Here is an 18,867-nt window from a genome sequence, read left to right as displayed (position 1 = left end):
TTTCGAATGGTTTAAATGCCCTGCTATCTTAGTTAAAACTGAAATGATAATTAGTGTTTATCTGCTCTGCATAGTAACTAACAGTTCTTGATAAAACTTTACGTAGTTTTCGTGTTAGATTTCTTAGTGTTTTCTTGATCGTTTAGAACAGAAAGCGCCCTAAAACCGTCTTTTGTTTGTTTCGCGGCCGTTAGCCACTAGTCACTTGAATCAGCAGTTGTCTTGTGACAGCCAGAGCGAGAGCACCAGCAGCAGCTAGTACTGTTTGTATAAAGCGTTTATTTTGCATTTTGTTTACGACCTTCCACTAAGGAAGGGATTCTATTAGTGTTTATCTGCTCTGCATAGAAACTAACAGTTCTTGATCGTTAGGAGAGAAATTTATTTTGTACTTATTTGCTGCGCTTAGCTTTTAAATAGTTTTTCTGGGAAAACCTAGCGTAGTTTTCGCGTCTCGTATTTCAGTGAGTGTTTCTTGATTATCAGAGTAGCTCATCAGAAGATTATCTTGGGAATTTGTCACCGTATAGAGTAGGGTAAACATAGTCATGTGTAGGGACTGTGGTTGTTGTGAGCGGACGCAAGGAGAATTGGCCACTCTTCGGGGGCAGGTGGAGGCTTTGTCTGTTAGGCTCATCGAGCTCGAGGCGCAGGCGTCGGCTCGTAGTGGCGTTGGGGCAACTGTGGTGAGACCTGTGCCTACTTCGGTGGCCTTGGAATCACATGGAACCCCTGATGTCGCTGCGTCTTCCGGCAGTGAGCATCTTACCGGTCAGCCATCACTCCAGGGTGAATGGCGGACAGTGGTGGGCTCGCGTGTGCCCGGCCGAAAGGCGAAGGTGGGATCTGGCCGCGTGGCAGCTGCCTTACCCCTTTCCAACAGGTACGGGGTGCTTCCTAGTGGTGATGACATCGTTTCCGAGCCACCACAGGATGCCTCGCCTGTTGGGCCAGTGGCCGATTCTCCGGCAAGGTCCCGACAGTCACAGAGGGCGGGCCTATTAGTTATAGGGAGCTCCAACGTTAGGCGGGTTATGGAGCCCCTCAGGAAAATAGCGGGTAGGTCGGGGAAGAATGCCAGTGTGCACTCGGTGTGCTTGCCGGGGGGTCTCGTCCGTAATGTGGAGGAGGCCCTTCCGGCAGCTATTGAAGGCACTGGGTGTGACCGGCTGCAGATAGTAGCACATGTCGGAACGAATGACGCCTGCCGCTTGGGTTCTGAGGCCATCCTTGGTTCCTTCCGGCGGCTGGCTGATTTGGTGAAGACAACCAGCATCGCACGCGGAGTGCAAGCTGAGCTTAATATCTGCAGCATAGTGCCCAGAGTCGATCGCGGTCCTCTGGTTTGGAGCCGTGTGGAGAGTCTAAACCAGAGGCTCAGACGACTCTGCGACTATAATGGTTGCAAATTCATCGACCTCCGTTATTGGGTGGAGAACTGTAGGGCCCCCCTAGACAGGTCAGGCGTGCACTACACACCGGAAGCAGCTACTAGGGTAGCAGAGTACGTGTGGCGTGCAGGGTTTTTTAGGTTAGAGGGACCCCCCCCCCTTGGGCGAAACGATAAAATACCTGACGGCTTACCAGAGAGAACATCAGCATCGTTGATAAAGAACGTCCGTCCTCAGAGACCAAAAACAGGAAAAGTTAACGTAATATTGGTAAACTGCAGGAGTATCCAGGGCAAGGTTCCTGAATTAGTATCGCTTATTGAAGGAAATAGTGCGCATATAGTATTAGGAACGGAAAGTTGGTTAAAACCGGAAGTGAACAGTAACGAAATCCTAGACACAGAATGGAATATGTACCGCAAGGATAGGATAAACGCCAATGGTGGAGGAGTATTTATAGCAGTAAAGAATTCAATAATATCCAGTGAAGTTATTAGCGAATGCGAATGTGAAATAATCTGGGTTAAGTTAAGTATCAAAGGTGGGTCAGATATGATAGTCGGATGCTTCTATAGACCACCTGCATCAGCAACCGTAGTAGTTGAGCGCCTCAGAGAGAACCTGCAGAACGTCGTGAAGAAGTTTCGTGATTATACTATTGTAATAGGGGGAGACTTCAATCTACCAGGTATAGAATGGGATAGTCACACAATCAGAACTGGAGCCAGGGACAGAGACTCTTGTGACATTATCCTGACTGCCTTGTCCGAGAATTACTTCGAGCAGATAGTTAGAGAACCAACTCGTGAAGCTAACGTTTTAGACCTCATAGCAACAAATAGACCGGAACTTTTCGACTCCGTGAATGTAGAAGAGGGTATCAGTGATCATAAGTCAGTGGTTGCATCAATGACTACAAGTGTAATAAGAAATGCCAAGAAAGGAAGGAAAATATATTTGCTTAACAAGAGTGATAGGGCACAAATCGCAGAATATCTGAGTGACCACCATCAAACGTTCATTTCTGAGGAAGAGGATGTGGAACAAAAATGGAAAAAATTCAGAAACATCGTCCAGTACGCCTTAGATAAGTTCGTACCGACTAAGGTCCAAAGCGAGGGGAAAGATCCACCGTGGTATAACAATCATGTACGAAAGGTACTACGGAAACAAAGAAAGCTTCATCATAGGTTTAAGAGTAGTCGAATCATAGCTGATAAGGAAAAGCTGAACGAAGCGAAAAAGAGCGTAAAGAGAGCAATGAGAGAAGCATTCAACGAATTCGAACATAAAACATTGGCAAACAATCTAAACAAGAACCCTAAAAAGTTTTGGTCATATGTAAAATCGGTAAGCGGATCTAAATCCCCTATTCAGTCACTCGTTGACCACGATGGCACCGAAACAGAGGACGACCGAAGAAAGGCAGAAATACTGAATTCAGTGTTCCGAAACTGTTTCACTGCGGAAAATCGTAACACGGTCCCTGACTTCAGCCGTCGCACGGACGCCAAAATGGAAAATATTGAAATAAACGATATCGGAATTGAAAAACAACTGCTATCACTTAGTAGCGGAAAAGCATCCGGACCAGACGAGATACCCGTAAGATTCTACAGTGATTATGCTAAAGAACTTGCCCCCTTTCTATCAGCAATTTATCGTAGATCTCTGGAAGAACGTAAAGTACCTAGCGACTGGAAGAAAGCGCAGGTCGTTCCCATTTTCAAGAAGGGTCATAAATCAGATGCGAATAATTATAGGCCTATTTCGCTTACGTCAATCTGTTGTAGAATAATGGAACATGTTTTATGTTCTCGTATTATGACGTTCTTAGATAATACAAATCTCCTTCATCATAACCAACATGGATTCCGCAAACAGAGATCATGTGAAACTCAGCTCGCCCTATTTGTCCAAGAAATTCACAGTGCCGTAGACACTGGCGAGCAGATTGATGCCGTATTCCTGGACTTCAGGAAGGCATTTGATACGGTTCCGCACTTACGTTTAGTGAAAAAAATACGAGCTTACGGAATATCGGACCAGGTTTGTGATTGGATTCAGGATTTCCTAGAAGAAAGAACACAACATGTCATTCTTAACGGTTCAAAATCTGCAGATGTAGAGGTAATTTCGGGAGTACCGCAAGGAAGCGTGATAGGACCTTTATTGTTTACAATATACATAAATGACTTAGTTGACAACATCGGTAGCTCCGTGAGGCTATTTGCAGATGACACGGTTGTCTACAAGAAAGTAGCAACATCAGAAGACTCGTACGTACTCCAGGAAGACCTGCAGAGGATTAATGAATGGTGCGACAGCTGGCAGCTTTCCCTAAACGTAGATAAATGTAATATAATGCGCATACATAGGGGCAGAAATCCATTCCAGTACGATTATGCCATAGGTGGTAAATCATTGGAAGCGGTAACGACCGTAAAATACTTAGGAGTTACTATCCGGAGCGATCTGAAGTGGAATGATCACATAAAACAAATAGTGGGAAAAGCAGGCGCCAGGTTGAGATTCATAGGAAGAATTCTAAGAAAATGTGACTCATCGACGAAAGAAGTAGCTTACAAAACGCTTGTTCGTCCGATTCTTGAGTATTGCTCATCAGTATGGGACCCTTACCAGGTTGGATTAATAGAAGAGATAGACATGATCCAGCGAATAGCAGCGCGATTCGTCATGGGGACATTTAGTCAGCGCGAGAGCGTTACGGAGATGCTGAACAAGCTCCAGTGGCGGACACTTCAAGAAAGGCGTTACGCAATACGGAGAGGTTTATTATCGAAATTACGAGAGAGCACATTCCGGGAAGAGATGGGCAACATATTACTACCGCCCACATATATCTCGCGTAATGATCACAACGAAAAGATCCGAGAAATTAGAGCAAATACGGAGACCTACAAGCAGTCGTTCTTCCCACGCACAATTCGTGAATGGAACAGGGAAGGGGGGATCAGATAGTGGTACAATAAGTACCCTCCGCCACACACCGTAAGGTGGCTCGCGGAGTATAGATGTAGATGTAGATTAAATAGACACCCTAGCTGCAAACAGGCGTTGATATACTTCACTGGGGACATGTTGAAAATGTGTGCCCCGACCGGGACTCGAACCCGGGATCTCTTGCTTACATGGCAGACGCTCTATCCATCTGTGCCCTCGGTGGCTCAGATGGATAGAGCGTCTGCCATGTAAGCAGGAGATCCCGGGTTCGAATCCCGGTCGGGGCACACATTTTCAACATGTCCCCAGTGAAGTATATCAACGCCTGTTTGCAGCTAGGGTGTCTATTTAATTATCATTTCATTTCTAGCAAAGCTGCATGGTCATCCACGGTATGTGTTCTTTCGAGAACAGATACTACCGTCATATATTAGTTGAAACTGATTTCGAGAAAGAAAACGAAACATTACATTTTCCAGCACAGCATTTTCTTCCTTCCAAAAACCTGTACACTATCCTATGTGCTTCTGAATGTTTATTACAGTGCAGCGAAAAAATTTGAAACAAAGTAGGTCAAAAACTTTTTCAGATTTTTGCTAGAAGCTTTTCCATATGTGTAGCCCGTGTCCATCCAAGTGTTTATTAGAACATCATGCAAAATGTGTGTGTGTGAATTCCTAAAGGACCAAACTGCTGAGGTCATCGGTCCCTAGACTTACACACTACTTAAACTAACTTAAACTGACTTATGCTAAGAACAACACATACACCCATGCCCGAGGGAGGACTCGAACCTCCGGCGGAAGGGGCCGCGCAATCCGTGACATTGCGACCCAAATCGCGCGGCCATTCCGCTCGGCGAACGTCATGCAAACATTTGAAGTAAATGGGTCAATAACTTTTTAAAATTTTGGTAACAATGTTAATCATCGACTTGCCTTTATGGGATAGTATAGATTTTAAAATTATATTTACATACCATATATGTTAAAAACTTATGTCGTATGTCTGCCTAATTGTTCATTAGAGAACGAGATTTTCACTCTGCAGCGGAGTGTGGGCTGATGTGAAACTTCCTGGAAGATTGGTTCAAATGGTTCAAATGGCTCTGAGCACTATGGGACTCAACTGCTGAGGTCATTAGTCCCCTAGAACTTAGAACTAGTTAAACCTAACTAACCTAAGGACATCACAAATATCCATGCCCGAGGCAGGATTCGAACCTGCGACCGTAGCGGTCTTGCGGTTCCAGACTGCAGCGCCTTTAACCGCACGGCCACTTCGGCCGGCTCCTGGAAGATTAAAACTGTGTGCAGGACCGAGACTCGAACTCGGGACCGTTGCCTTTCGCGGGCAAGTGCTCTACCATCTGAGATACCCAAGCACGACTCACGTCTCATTTGGAAGGTAATGCTTGGGTTTGGAAGGTAGGAAACGAGGTACTGGCAGACTTGAAGCTATGAGGACGGGCTGTCAGTCGTGCTTGGGTAGCTCAGATGGTAGAGCACTTGCCCGCGAAAGTCAAAGGTCCCGAGTTCGAGTCTCGGTCTGGCACACAGTTTTAATATGTTCATTAGAGTATCATCTAAAGATTTGAAGCCAATTGCTCAAAAAATTTTCGAGATTTTTGTTAATAACGTTGTCCCTTTATATAGTACATATATGTTAAAAACATTTACCGTATATCCACCCGAATGTTTATTAGAGTATCGTGTAAAAACTGAAGTAAATCGGTCACGTACCTTCCGAGATTTTTGCTAACGTCGTTAAACAACAACTTGTCCTTATATACTAGTATAGATTACCCGTCGTTCCCTATAGTTAACTCCTATTTTTTTCAGAATTTTGATAACAGTACTGCCCTCGAAAGGCAATGTACCGCATTCGTATCCCAGTCTGCTGGAATATTTAACCTGGCAAGAAATTTGTCGGCAGATCTGGGACTCAAGACCGCGCGACTGCTACGGTCGTAGGTTCGAATCCTGCCTCGGGCCTGGATGTGTGTGATGTCCTTAGGTTAGTTGGGTTTAAGTAGTTCTAAGTTCTAGAGGATTGATGACCTCAGATGTTAAGTCCCATAGTGCTCGGAGCCATTTGAACAATTTGGGACTCGAGATGTCGAGTGTCTGCAGAGGCTGAGCAGGCAGTGTGTGTCGCAGGCGCGGTGCCATGGGGAAGTCGCTGCCAGCGGTGGCTGCCGGCCACTGACGACAGAGATGAGCGCCTCACCCTTCCACGGGAGGCCCTTCGTCTTCCGCGTCAACGACAACGGCGGCGGCCCGCACCTGCTGCTGCAGGTCAGTCACACCTGCTCTATCTTACTCAGTCACAGGATCGTTGTTGGGACGGGAGCCACAATCCAAGGTAAGACTTGTAACCGGAAGGTCTGTGCGTCACCTTCAGGATCTGCGAGCGCTCGACACCTGTCTGCTGTAAGGTTAATGCTGGAAATTGAGGGCTATGTATTCTGTGGTAGGGAAACCTGTATTGGAGTCCGCTAATTGAGGAAATCTTCGGAAAAATGGAAAACTCAAGGAACGGAAACTAAAGTTCAGTAGTTAATAGGGTCTCTCCAGAAGAAATGCACATCGTTTTTTTAACTCTAGAAATATACACCAGGGTCACTATGACCACCCAGTTTTTTATGTTTTTTATTTTTAAAGAATGCGCCACTGCACATACACAGCCAACTGCCACCAATGTAAATTCAGCATTAACGAGACTTAGTAGAGGACAGACGTTCGAAGTTTCGATGTATAGTTGTTTAATTATTTTGACAGAATTGTGTTTTGAACGATCATTGTGAACCTCGAGTACATATTGTGTGACTGATCTGTCGCAAGTGTGAAGTTCGTTTATGTAAAACGGCACGTAGGAATGACATTTTACTGACGGGAAACGCTATGAGGGAAGCGATGTTAGAAGAACTAAACTGTGAAGGTAACGTAAGTGGCTTTCGTGATGAAAGATATTCTGAAGCTGATGTTCCTCCAGAAATTATGGACAGTGACGAGACTGATCAGTCCGCCGAATCTTCAGACAGCTATCTAGAAAGTAGAGAAGTCCGCGGTAAGAATGGTCATTGTTGGAACACAGTTTTATCTAGTAGCAGAGCCCGGCCAGATGCCGATAACATTTTTTTCTATATTCCAAGAGTTTGGAAATAAGGAATGACGGGTTTTATGAATCATTGAGAACACGTCACATCATTCATGAAATACGTACATTTCATTAAATGAATAACATGTTTATCCAGTTAAACTGCAAGTAAAGTCTTTACTTCCGGACCACCTTCAAGTTTCGTAGTTTCCATAACAGAATGAGATTTTCACTCTGCAGCGAAGTGTGCTCTGAAATGAAACTTCCTGGCAGATTAAAACTGTGCCGGACGGAGACTCGAACTCGGTAAACGAGGTACTGGCGGAAGTAAAGCTGTGAGGACTGGCCGTGAGTCGTGCTTGGGTAGCTCCGATGGTAGAGCACTTGCCCGCGAAAGGCAAAGGTCCCGAGTTCAAGTCTCGGTCCGGCATACAGTTTTAATCTGCCATGAAGTTTCAGCTTCCACAGTCTCGAATGTGGGTGCATTAATACTATACTGTTGGAAAAAGTACAAGCCGGAGGTTAAATAAAATGATTTTAGTTCGTAAGCCTCAGATTTCATTACAAAATATCTGGTTTTCAGGCAATTTCTCTAGTAAATAATTGAGGGCAACTGTGACCGTGGTCTGCACTTCGTGTGACGATTTCAGAGGTGTACATTACTACGGTTAAATATACAATTTACTTTCCACTTTCATATTTTTCCAGTACGTTGTTAGAGTCTTGAAAGACGAAATGTCATGTACAGGGTTCCGTTCTACAGTCAGTAACACGGAAACTTTATATGGGATCACTTTGTTGTCCGTCTGTCTTTCTGTTTGTCTATCTGTCCGACTGCTAAAAACCATTTTCCTCAGGAACAGGTAGACATATCAAATTTAAATTTATGTCGCGTACTAACGTCTACGGTCCCATGGAGGTATAACAAATGTAAGCTTCTGACATGTAAGTCAATGCTGTCAAAAGATACGGCCATTTATGTCACATATTTTGATACTCGCAAATTCACTCATCCAAACTTATAGTTTACTTCCTGTTGGCCTAGAATCATAAAATTTGACAAGAAGGAAGTGCATGTAAAGTGTTAATTTGTAATTATATCACACGAAAAAATTCTTTTCTCATTTGTTATCCAACTTGAAACTTACAATTATAAAACATTCTCGAAAGTTTTGGAATTTCGAGGATCGATATGTTGCCAATATCAGTGTCGATAACAGACAAAAATCATCGAGAGTCTCGATCGCTAGGATCGATTAACTGTCTATATATACATACTTAAGATGGAACAGAACCCTCACAGCGCGAGACCTATACTCGTACCCGGCCAGTTTTTCCACACTCTCTCCCTCCCTTTCAACTGCCTTACCCCACAGAGGAACACACAGGAACTTCACAACAGAAGTCAGGAACTGCACTCTTGAGCAGTATTCATAAGGGAACCATCATCTTCAGATCTCGCTCAGCAAAGGGATTCAAATGTTCAAATGTGTGTGAATTCCTAAGCGACCAAACTGCTAAGGACATCGATCCCTAGACTTAAACACTACTTAAACTAACTTAAACAAACTTATGCTAAGAACAACAAACACACACACACACACACACACACACACACACACACACACACACACACACACACACACACATGCACACACATCCATGACCGAGGGAGGACTCGAACCTCCGGCGGGAGGGGCCGCGCAGTCCGTGACATGGCGCCTCAAACCGTACGGCCATTTCGCGCGGCTGCAAAGGGATTCTTTCGGTTTACTGAAGAGGTGGTTCTCTCGCGGTACCAGATCAGGGCTGCAGAATGAATGTTTCAGTGTTGTCCATCAAAGCTTTCTGATCTCGGCGGTGGTTTTCTCACTGACATGTGGCCGAGTGTTCCTATGCAACAGTAAAACACTTTGTTATTGCCGGTGCTGCCAAACGCGATACATTCGAGCATGAAGCTCATGCGCTGACACGTAGGGGTTGGAATTGGAAGTGGTTGCGTGTGGCATGAAGTCCACAAGCAACAGTCCTTCTAAATAGAAAAACACAGTAGACATCATTTTTCCTGCTGAAGGTGCAGTTTTGAATTTCTCTTCCTTCGGTGAATTGTCATGATTGCATTCTATATGAGCTGCCTCCGTTTCAAACTTTGCTACCAGTTTTCATCTTTGGCATAATTCTTGCACGAAATTCGTCTCCTAAATTCTCGTACTGTTCCAAAAGTTCGCTGCGTACTGTCTTTCGTGTTTCTTTATGAGCGTCTGTCAACGTTCTCGAAATTCACGTGGCTTAAACTTTTTCAACTTCATCTGTCTCAATATTCTGCAAACACATTGTTTTCCTACTCCCATTTGGATTGACAGTTCGTTCGCTGCTATGTGTTTGTCAGATAAAATCGTGTTCAGAATACGCTACACATTGCGAAGAATCTGTGCAGTGGTCGATCTGCCAGTGCGCGGAAGGTCCCCAGTATTTGCATGCCCACTTTCACCAGACACACTGCTTGCGCAACGACTAACTGTAATGCGATCAGCAGCGTCATCTCCGTACACCTTCAGTCTCTTGTGAATGTCTGTCACTGTATCGCATTCACAAGAGTTGTATCAGAATACGTTGCTTCAGACGATCATGAAGCGCAGCTACCACCTTGAGTGTACTGCGATAGCGCGACTAACAGAAACAGGTTGAATTAACTTTTAACACAAGCAGTAAGAACGTGTGACGTTCGTGAATAGCAAAGATATAGAACATCAGTTACATTTTTCAAAAAATATTGTTCATTTCGTTTGGAGCAACCTTTGTATTTTCTGTATTCTACCATAGGTAACTATACAAGAAGTTCGTAGGTGATGCGGAGGGACTGGACAAAAAATTCACGTCATACGGGAGGTATAGTTCTGCCGGTGCGAAGGAAATGTCTGTTCAAAAAACATGGTATTTTATAGGTTACTGTCTATGCTCTCCACCTTCCCCTGAGGTGAGGACAGCCGGACTACGTGACTAGCAGCATCGCGGAAATATCCGAATTGTGCTCGTGTACCTTCATACGTCGCCATGAGGGAGGGTTCCTTCCTTATTTCGTATAAATAATCTACATCTACATGACTACTCTGCAATTCACATTTAAGTGCTTGGCAGAGGGTTCGTCGAACCACAATCATACTATCTCTCTACCACTCCACTCCCGAACAGCGCGCGGGAAAAAGGAACACCTAAACCTTTCTGTTCGAGCTCTGATTTCTCTTATTTTATTTTGATGATCATTCCTACCTATGTAGGTTGGGCTCAACAAAATATTTTCGCATTTGGAAGAGAAAGTTGGTGACTGAAATTTCGTAAATAGATCTCGCCGCAACGAAAAACGTCTTTGCTGTAATGACTTCCATCACAATTCGCGTATCATATCTGCCACACTCTCTCCCCTATTACGTGATAATACAAAACGAGCTGCCCTTTTTTGCACCCTTTCGATGTCCTCCGTCAATCCCACCTGGTAAGGATCCCACACCGCGCAGCAATATTCTAACAGAGGACGAACGAGTGTCGTGTAAGCTGTCTCTTTAGTGGACTTGTTGCATCTTCTAAGTGTCCTGCCAATGAAACGCAACCTTTGGCTCGCCTTCCCCACAATATTATCTATGTGGTCTTTCCAACTGAAGTTGTTCGTAATTTTAACACCCAGGTACTTAGTTGAATTGACAGCCTTGAGAATTGCACTATTTATCGAGTAATCGAATTCCAACGGATTTCTTTTGGAACTCATGTGAATCACCTCACACTTTTCGTTATTTAGCCTCAACTGCCACCTGCCACACCATACAACAATTTTTCTAAATCGCTTTGCAACTGATACTGGTCTTCGGATGACCTTACTAGACGGTAAATTACAGCATCATCTGCGAACAACCTAAGAGAACTGCTCAGATTGTCACCCAGGTCATTTATATAGATCAGGAACAGCAGAGGTCCCAGGACGCCTCCTGGGGAACACCTGATATCACTTCAGTTTTGCTCGATGATTTGCCGTCTATTACTACGAACTGCGACCTTCCTGACAGGAAATCACGAATCCAGTCTCACAACTGAGACGATACCCCATATGCCCGCAGCTTGATTAGAAGTCGTTTGTGAGGAACGGTGTCAAACGCTTTCCGGAGATCTAGAAATACGGAATCAACTTGAGATCCCCTGTCGATAGCGGCCATTACTTCGTGCGAATAAAGAGCTAGCTGCGTTGCACAAGAACGATGTTTTCTGAAACCATGCTGATTACGTATCAATAGATTGTTCCCTTCGAGGTGATTCATAATGTTTGAATACAGTATATGCTCCAAAACCCTACTGCAAACCGACGTCAATGATATAGGTCTGTAGTTAGATGGACTACTCCTACTACCCTTCTTAAACACTGGTGTGACCTCCGCAATTTTCCAATCTGTAGGTAAAGATCTATCGGTGAGCGAGCGGTTGTATATGAGTGCTAAGTAGGGAGCTATTGTATCAGCGTAATCTGAAAGGAACCTAATCGATATACAATCTGGACCTGAAGACTTGCCCGTATCAAGCGATTTGAGTTGCTTCGCAACCCCTAAGGTATCTACTTCTAAGAAACTCATGCTAGCAGCTGTTCGTGTTTCAAATTCTGGAATATTCCATTCGTCTTCCCTGGTGAAGGAATTTCGGAAAACTGCGTTCAATAACTCCGCTTTAGCGGCACAGTCGTCGGTAACAGTACCATCGACACTGCGCAGCGAAGGTATTGACTGCGTCTTGCCGCTTGTGTACTTTACATACGACCAGAATTTCTTCGGATTTTCTACCAAATTTCGAGACAATGTTTCGTTGTGGAACCTATTAAAGGCATCTCGCATTGAAGTCCGTGCCAAATTTCGCGCGTCTGTAAATTTTAGCCAATCTTCGGGATTTCGCGTTCTTCTGAACTTCGCATGCTTTTTCCGTTGCCTCTACAACAGAGTTCGGACCTGTTTTGTGTACCACGAGGGGACCAGTTCCATCTCTTACCAATTTATGAGGTATGAATCTCTTGATTGCTGTTGCTACTATATCTTTGAATTTGAGCCACATCTCGTCTACATTTGCATAGTCAGTTCGGAAGGAATGGAGATTGTCTCTTAGGAAGGCTTCTAGTGACACTTTATCCGCTTTATTATATAAAATTATTTTGCGTTTGTTTCTGGTGGATTTGGAAGAAACGGTATTGAGCCTAGCTACAACGACCCTGTGATCACTAATCCCTGTATCAGTCATGATGCTCTCTATCAGCTCTGGATTGTTTGTGGCTAAGAGGTCAAGTGTGTTTTCGCAACCATTTACAATTCGCGTGGGTTCGTGGACTAACTGCTCGAAATAATTTTCGGAGAAAGCATTTAGGACAATCTCGGAAGATGTTTTCTGCCTACCACCGATTTTGAACAAGTATTTTTGCCAACATATCGAGGGAAGGTTGAAGTCCCCACCAACTATAACCGTATGAGTGGGGTATTTATTTGTTACGAGACTCAAATTTTCTCTGAACTGTTCCGCAACTATATCATCGGAATCTGGGGGTCGGTAGAAGGAGCCAATTATTAACTTAGTTCGGCTGTTAATTATAACCTCCACCCATACCAATTCGCACGGAGTATCTACTTCGACTTCACTACAAGATAAACCACTACTGACACACACAAACACTCCACCACCAATTCTGCCTAATCTATCTTTCCTGGACACCGTCTGAGACTTCGTAAAAATTTCTGCAGAACTTATTTCAGGCTTTAGCCAGCTTTCTGTACCTATAACGATTTCAGCTTCTGTGCTTTCTATTAGCGCTTGAAGCTCAGGGACTTTCCCAGCACAACTACAACAATTTACAACTACAATTCCGACTGTTCCTTGATCCAAGCACGTCCTGTATTTGCCATCCACCCTTTGAGATTGCAGCCCACCCCGTACTTTCCCGAGGCCTTCTAACCTAAAAAACCGCCCAGTCCACGCCACACAGCCTCCGCTACCCGTGTAGCCGCCAGCTGAGTGTAGTGAACTCCTGACCTATTCAGCGGAACCCGAAACCCCACCACCATATGGCGCAAGTCAAGGAATCTGCAGCCAACACGGTCGCAAAACCGTCTGAGCCTCTGATTCAGACCCTCCACCCGGCTCAGCACCAAAGGTCCGCAGTCAGTTCTGTCAACGATGCTGCAGATGGTGAGCTCTGCCTTATCTCGTAAGCAAGACAGGCAGCCTTCACCAAATCAGATAGCCGCTGGAATCCAGAGAGAATTTCCTCAGATCCAAAGCGACACACGTCATTAGTGCCGACATGTGCCACCACCTGCAGCTGGCTGCACCCTGTGCTCTTCATGGCATCCGGAAGGACCCTTTCCACATCAGGAATGACTCCACCCGGAATGCACACGGAGTGCACACTGGATTTCTTCCCCCCCTTAGCCGCCATATCCCTAAGGGGCCCCATTACGCGCCTAACATTGGAGCTCCCAACTACCAATAAGCCCACCCTCTGTGATTGCCCGGACCTTGAAGACTGAGAATCATCCTCTGAAACAGGGCAGGCAGCTGCATCTGGCTCAGCCAGAGACTGTGCCTGAAACCTGTTTGTCAGACGCACCGGGGAGGCTTTCTGATCAGCCTCCGGGGACGTCTTTCGCTGCCTGCCACGTCTTGGAACGACCTCCCAATCAACCACAGGCGAGTGCTCAGCCCCACTGCGGGCAGCAACCGGGGCAACCACAGCGGCAGACCGATCTGGGGACAGACGGGACGAGGTTGATATCCCCGTGATACCCAAGTCCGGCTCCCCACAGTGGTGCCCATTGGCAACAGCCTCAAGCTGCGCAACCGAAGTCAGCGCCGCTTGCAGCTGTGAGCGAAGGGATGCCAACTCAGCCCTCATCCGAACACGGCAATCACAGTCCCTGTGCATTCTAATCGATGTTGAACAACAGTTACTGAAACACGAGTCAGTGCGTAGATAACGCAAGGGAAACACGCAAAGAATGTATTAACTAACCTGTACAAATGCCTAACGACTGCGCTACAATCTGCCTGAATTTGCGATTACAGTAACTAAAACTCGAAATTACACCTCCTATACGAAACTCACACGCAATTTAAGTAAGAATCTACGAAGTAAACAGTAAAGCGCGATGCTACAACTCTCAAATACTATAATACGCCCGAAATTTATGAATTAAACAATGCAAGTACTCAAAAACACGCAAAGAAATTAAGAATTAAACTATGTAACAAATAAGTAAGCTAGGGGTATACGACTTGCTGCTGCAGCTGCTTATCCAGCGGCGGCAGGGAGCACACTGGCTGTGACCAACCGACACTGACCGTTCAAAACAAAAACAGAAGACAGACGACAACACAAATTTACACTATTCAGGTACTAAAGCGCGATGCTACAACTCTCAAATACTATAATACGCCTGAAATTTATGAATTAAACAATACAAGTACCCAAAAACACGCAAAGAAATTAAGAATTAAACTATGTAACAAATAAGTAAGCTAAGAGTATACGACTTGCTGCTGGCGGCTGCTTATCCAACGGCGGCAGGGAGCACAACAGGGAGCATTAACAATTATTGCATGCACGCCGTTTGGTGGGGGTAGGGATGACTGATGTTACTTTTTCTTTGTCGCAGTGGGGACCTCGTGCTTCAAAACCTTTGCTCGGTGTTCTCATGCTTAGAAGACTGCTGGGTTATGAGTTAGCATAACTACATGTTCACCACAGGCCTGATACAACTGTGTAACTGGAAAGCTCTGTATGACCAACAAAGGTCTATCGTTTAAGAGTACAGCTGTCTTCAGCGACTCTGACCAGGTTCACCGGCAGGGTAATTCGAGGGAGATAGTAGTCGGTGAGGCCCATAGAATGAGCGTTTGCGTTTCTGCTATTTGTTCATCTATATTACTTCATAATACTGGTCCTTCAGTTTCTCCCACATTAATACTGGCGGTCGCGGTCGCAGATCACATTATGTGCACTCAGTGCATGAAATTTACCATCGGCGCGTAGACAGTATCGTTCGTAATAACGCGACGTGTTCTTTGTAAGGTTAGCACTTGCATCCTACATCCTCAGTCATTTGTTGGATGTATTCCAGTCTCCGTATTCCCCTACAGCTTTTGGCTGGAGCTCACTCTAGTAGCATGGAAGTTATTCTCTTGTATCCTAACACGAGTCCTGTTATTCTGCCTCTAATTTTTGTCAGTGTTTTCCATAAGTCCCATTCTTCACCGATACTGCAGAAAACCACCTCGTTTCTTATCTCATAGTTCTACCTACTTTTCAACATCCTTCTGGAGTACTACATTTCAGACTCTCCAGTTCCCTTCTTTGCATGTTTTCTCACAGTCCATGACACACTACCATACAACGGTGTTTACTACCGTTCATACTCTCAGAAATTTCTTTCTCAGAATAAGGCTGATGTTTGATACAAGCAGGGTTCTTTTGGTCAGTAATACCTTGTTTACGTGTTTTAATCCGTCTTTTATCTCCTCCTTGCTTCCAAGATGGCAGAATTCCTGAATAATAATTATTAATATTAAAGCTGTGCTGAATATGTGCTGCATCAATGTATAGGTCTTGTGTAAGCAAGCCGGTATGTATGAAAGCCTGATCCCTCCAAGTTGTGTTACCTCTGGGAACGAAAGTCCAGACACCTGGATCGTCGTCTTTAAACAATGGATCGTCATCAACAAATGACAGACTTACTGGTTACTCTGTAGCACTGTTTCTCACTCTGGGCTATAATTACCCCCTCCCGGGGGGGGGAGGTTGAAAGTCTTAAAATGCGAAAGCAAATTGTTTTTGATTATGTTTAAGTCACCACACATTTACTTTAAAAATATCTCTATTATCACTATTTCGTTACAATATATTAAATACATCATCGCCATAAGACATTCACATGAATTGTTGGATAAAGACTTCCACCAAACCCTTCGACGCGTTTACGTCTTTTGCAATATGCAGTTTTGCTGCTATTGCATGTTCGCCAGTTTTACCTGCCCGTCTTCCATTACGTTCCTTATACACTATCTAATCGAAAATGTCCTGCCACCTATTAATGGATACTCATACGGGATATGTCGACCCTTCGCCTTTATGATGGCTTGAACTAGGCAGGAGACACTTTTAGTGAGCTGTATGAATGTCCTGGGAAGAATGGCAGCTCATTCCTCGTCAAGAGCCGAGACCAGAGTAGGTAGTGATATTGGACGCTGGGGTCTGGAGCGAAGGCGACCTTGTAACTCATTCCAAAGGTGTTCCATTTGTTTCAGGCCGGAACTCTAGGCATGCCAGTCCACGAGACACTATCTCACAAATTCTGCTGTCTGACAGAGTGCATTGTCATGCTGATATAATCGCCTCTGAACAGTTCCTTTATTGTACGTAGTACACAACGCTATAAAATGTGTTCATATCCTTCCGCATTTAGCGTTTTCTTAAGAGCAAGGTTGGGGGGGGGGGGGGGGGGGGAGCTCACCCTATCCACGAAGAACGTCGAAGAACGTCCCTGTACTGTAACACCACCTCCACCATACTTCATTGTTGGTGCTACACATGATGGCAGGTAACATTCTTCAGGCATTCACCAAACCCAAATGCTTCCATCACATTATCACATGGTATGTAATGATTCATCACTCCAAATCACTCGGTTCCAGCCATCCCCTTCCAGTGGCGACGCTGTTTACACCACTTCACGCTTCGCATTGCACTGACTACAAAAACGTGTGGCTTATGAGGAGCTGTTTGACCATTGTACCCAATTCTTTTGAACTCCTTGCGCACAATCATTGTGCCATCTGGACTACTGGTAGCAATTTGGAGCTCACGAGTGATTCCTTCCTCCGATTTCATTCGATTTTTTATCACCATCTTCCTCGATGCTCTATGGGACGGTCCCTCTTGGTCAGTTAATGAGGTCAGCCTGGTCTGGTACTTAGCGTTTCTGCTTCACGCAGTCACATCACCAACAGTCAACTTGGGCAGGTTAGGAAGGACGGAAATATCTCTGATGGATTTGTTGCGCAGGTGACATCCAGCGGCTAGTCCACAATCGAAGTCACAGAGCTCTATTGGCCGACCCGTGCCTGTCTAAAACTTAACGTGTCTTCTTCACAGTAACAAGCAATCCGTCTTTTCCTACGAAGTTAACGTTCCTACCTGGAGTTTCCATTGTTTGTTTCACAGTATCGAGGAAAGTGCCTATAGCCCTTCAGGTATGCTTTTCAGAGCCCATGCTTACTAGGCTTTTTTGCTTCTAGTATCGTGTACTTTTAACTGTATGCGTTTACACCATTAGTTACGATACACCATGTATATAAAAAAAGAACAGAACCAATTATTAACTTAGTCCTCAAGGACAATGTATCTGTTTTTTCAGCTTCCACTTAGTCGACATTTTTGTCTCTTCTTACATGTAGTATTTCAAAAAGAACTTCCTTTTCCGATTTACCACCCATCTTCTTGGCTACATGTACCTCCCACCTCAGTTGCATTTGCATTACAGTCGTATTTAAAACTGTTCCATGACACAATTGTCTATTTGCCTCCTCCTAGTTTTTCGCAGCAAGTTGAGCAACGACCTGCTTTTGAATGGTTTTCAGACGTCAAACTTTCAACTGATTGCCTCGAGTCAAAACATATAGTGATTGAAAGCTTCAAGTTTCAGACTCATTGGCACCTTCGTTTTGACAACTGCATTTACTCCACGAAAAGACTCCATGTTATTTTTACTCTTTTATCTATTTCAGTTGTTGTGCAGTCGTAGCAGTCAGTAACAGTCATCTGTTTTCATGATTTGGAAAATCGACAAGTAACTGCCTGGATTCTTAGACCATTATGGTTAATGAGGGAAGGAACATTTGCAGATGACGAAATTTAAGATAAAGTGAAATTTTTTAGACTCTGTGAAGGCAACGCACTGACTGTGTCACACGAAAACAAAAAAATGCTCATATTTTGGTTGATGTTGAGTATGAAAAAGCCCAAATAATATCGTTTAAATCTACTAAGCGTAACAAGTTTAAAAGTAAGTTATCGACTTTGGTAGCAATGACAACAAAAGCGAGGAGCAGATGGAATTTGGTGCATAGCATACAATTTGCACAGGCCGAAAACAAAGAGAATACCTAACGAATGTTAGAAATAAGCTATGCCGACTTCCTCGTTAATTTGAGTAATGAAACACAAGAAAGGTAGGTCAGTTGTATTTGTTCGAATGTTAACTGTCATTTACCTTTTCTCATTTCAAAGCTTTTATTTTATTTTATTTACTCGCTGACAAAGCTGGCATTCACTGGTTATTCATTTTGCAGAGTTTATATTAGAAACTAAACGAAAAATGAACTGTGTTTGTAGCGTAAT

The 18,867-nt window shown here is 44.3% G+C and overlaps 1 protein-coding gene and 1 non-coding gene across 2 annotated transcripts in view; both read left to right on the top strand.

Moving 5' to 3' along the window:
* Positions 1-4,567: 4,567 nt before the first annotated feature.
* On the top strand, positions 4,568-4,642 carry Trnat-ugu (transfer RNA threonine (anticodon UGU)). Its single transcript has one exon. It is a non-coding gene; the product is annotated as a tRNA-Thr (tRNA).
* A 1,909-nt stretch (positions 4,643-6,551) lies between these two features.
* Positions 6,552-18,867, top strand: part of LOC126204080 (probable tubulin polyglutamylase TTLL2) — a 376,176-nt gene continuing 363,860 nt past the window's right edge. The window contains exon 1 of the mRNA XM_049938500.1: positions 6,552-6,652. Within this exon, the coding sequence (XP_049794457.1) occupies positions 6,572-6,652 (81 nt within the window). The 5' untranslated portion in view covers positions 6,552-6,571. The remainder of the gene's footprint in view (positions 6,653-18,867) is intronic.

This window comes from Schistocerca nitens, chromosome 9 (genome assembly GCF_023898315.1).
Source record: "Schistocerca nitens isolate TAMUIC-IGC-003100 chromosome 9, iqSchNite1.1, whole genome shotgun sequence".
In the NCBI taxonomy this organism is placed as follows: Eukaryota; Metazoa; Arthropoda; class Insecta; order Orthoptera; family Acrididae; genus Schistocerca; species Schistocerca nitens.
The sequence above is the reverse complement of the archived record's forward strand: the minus strand, read 5'-3'. Positions and strand labels throughout refer to the sequence as shown.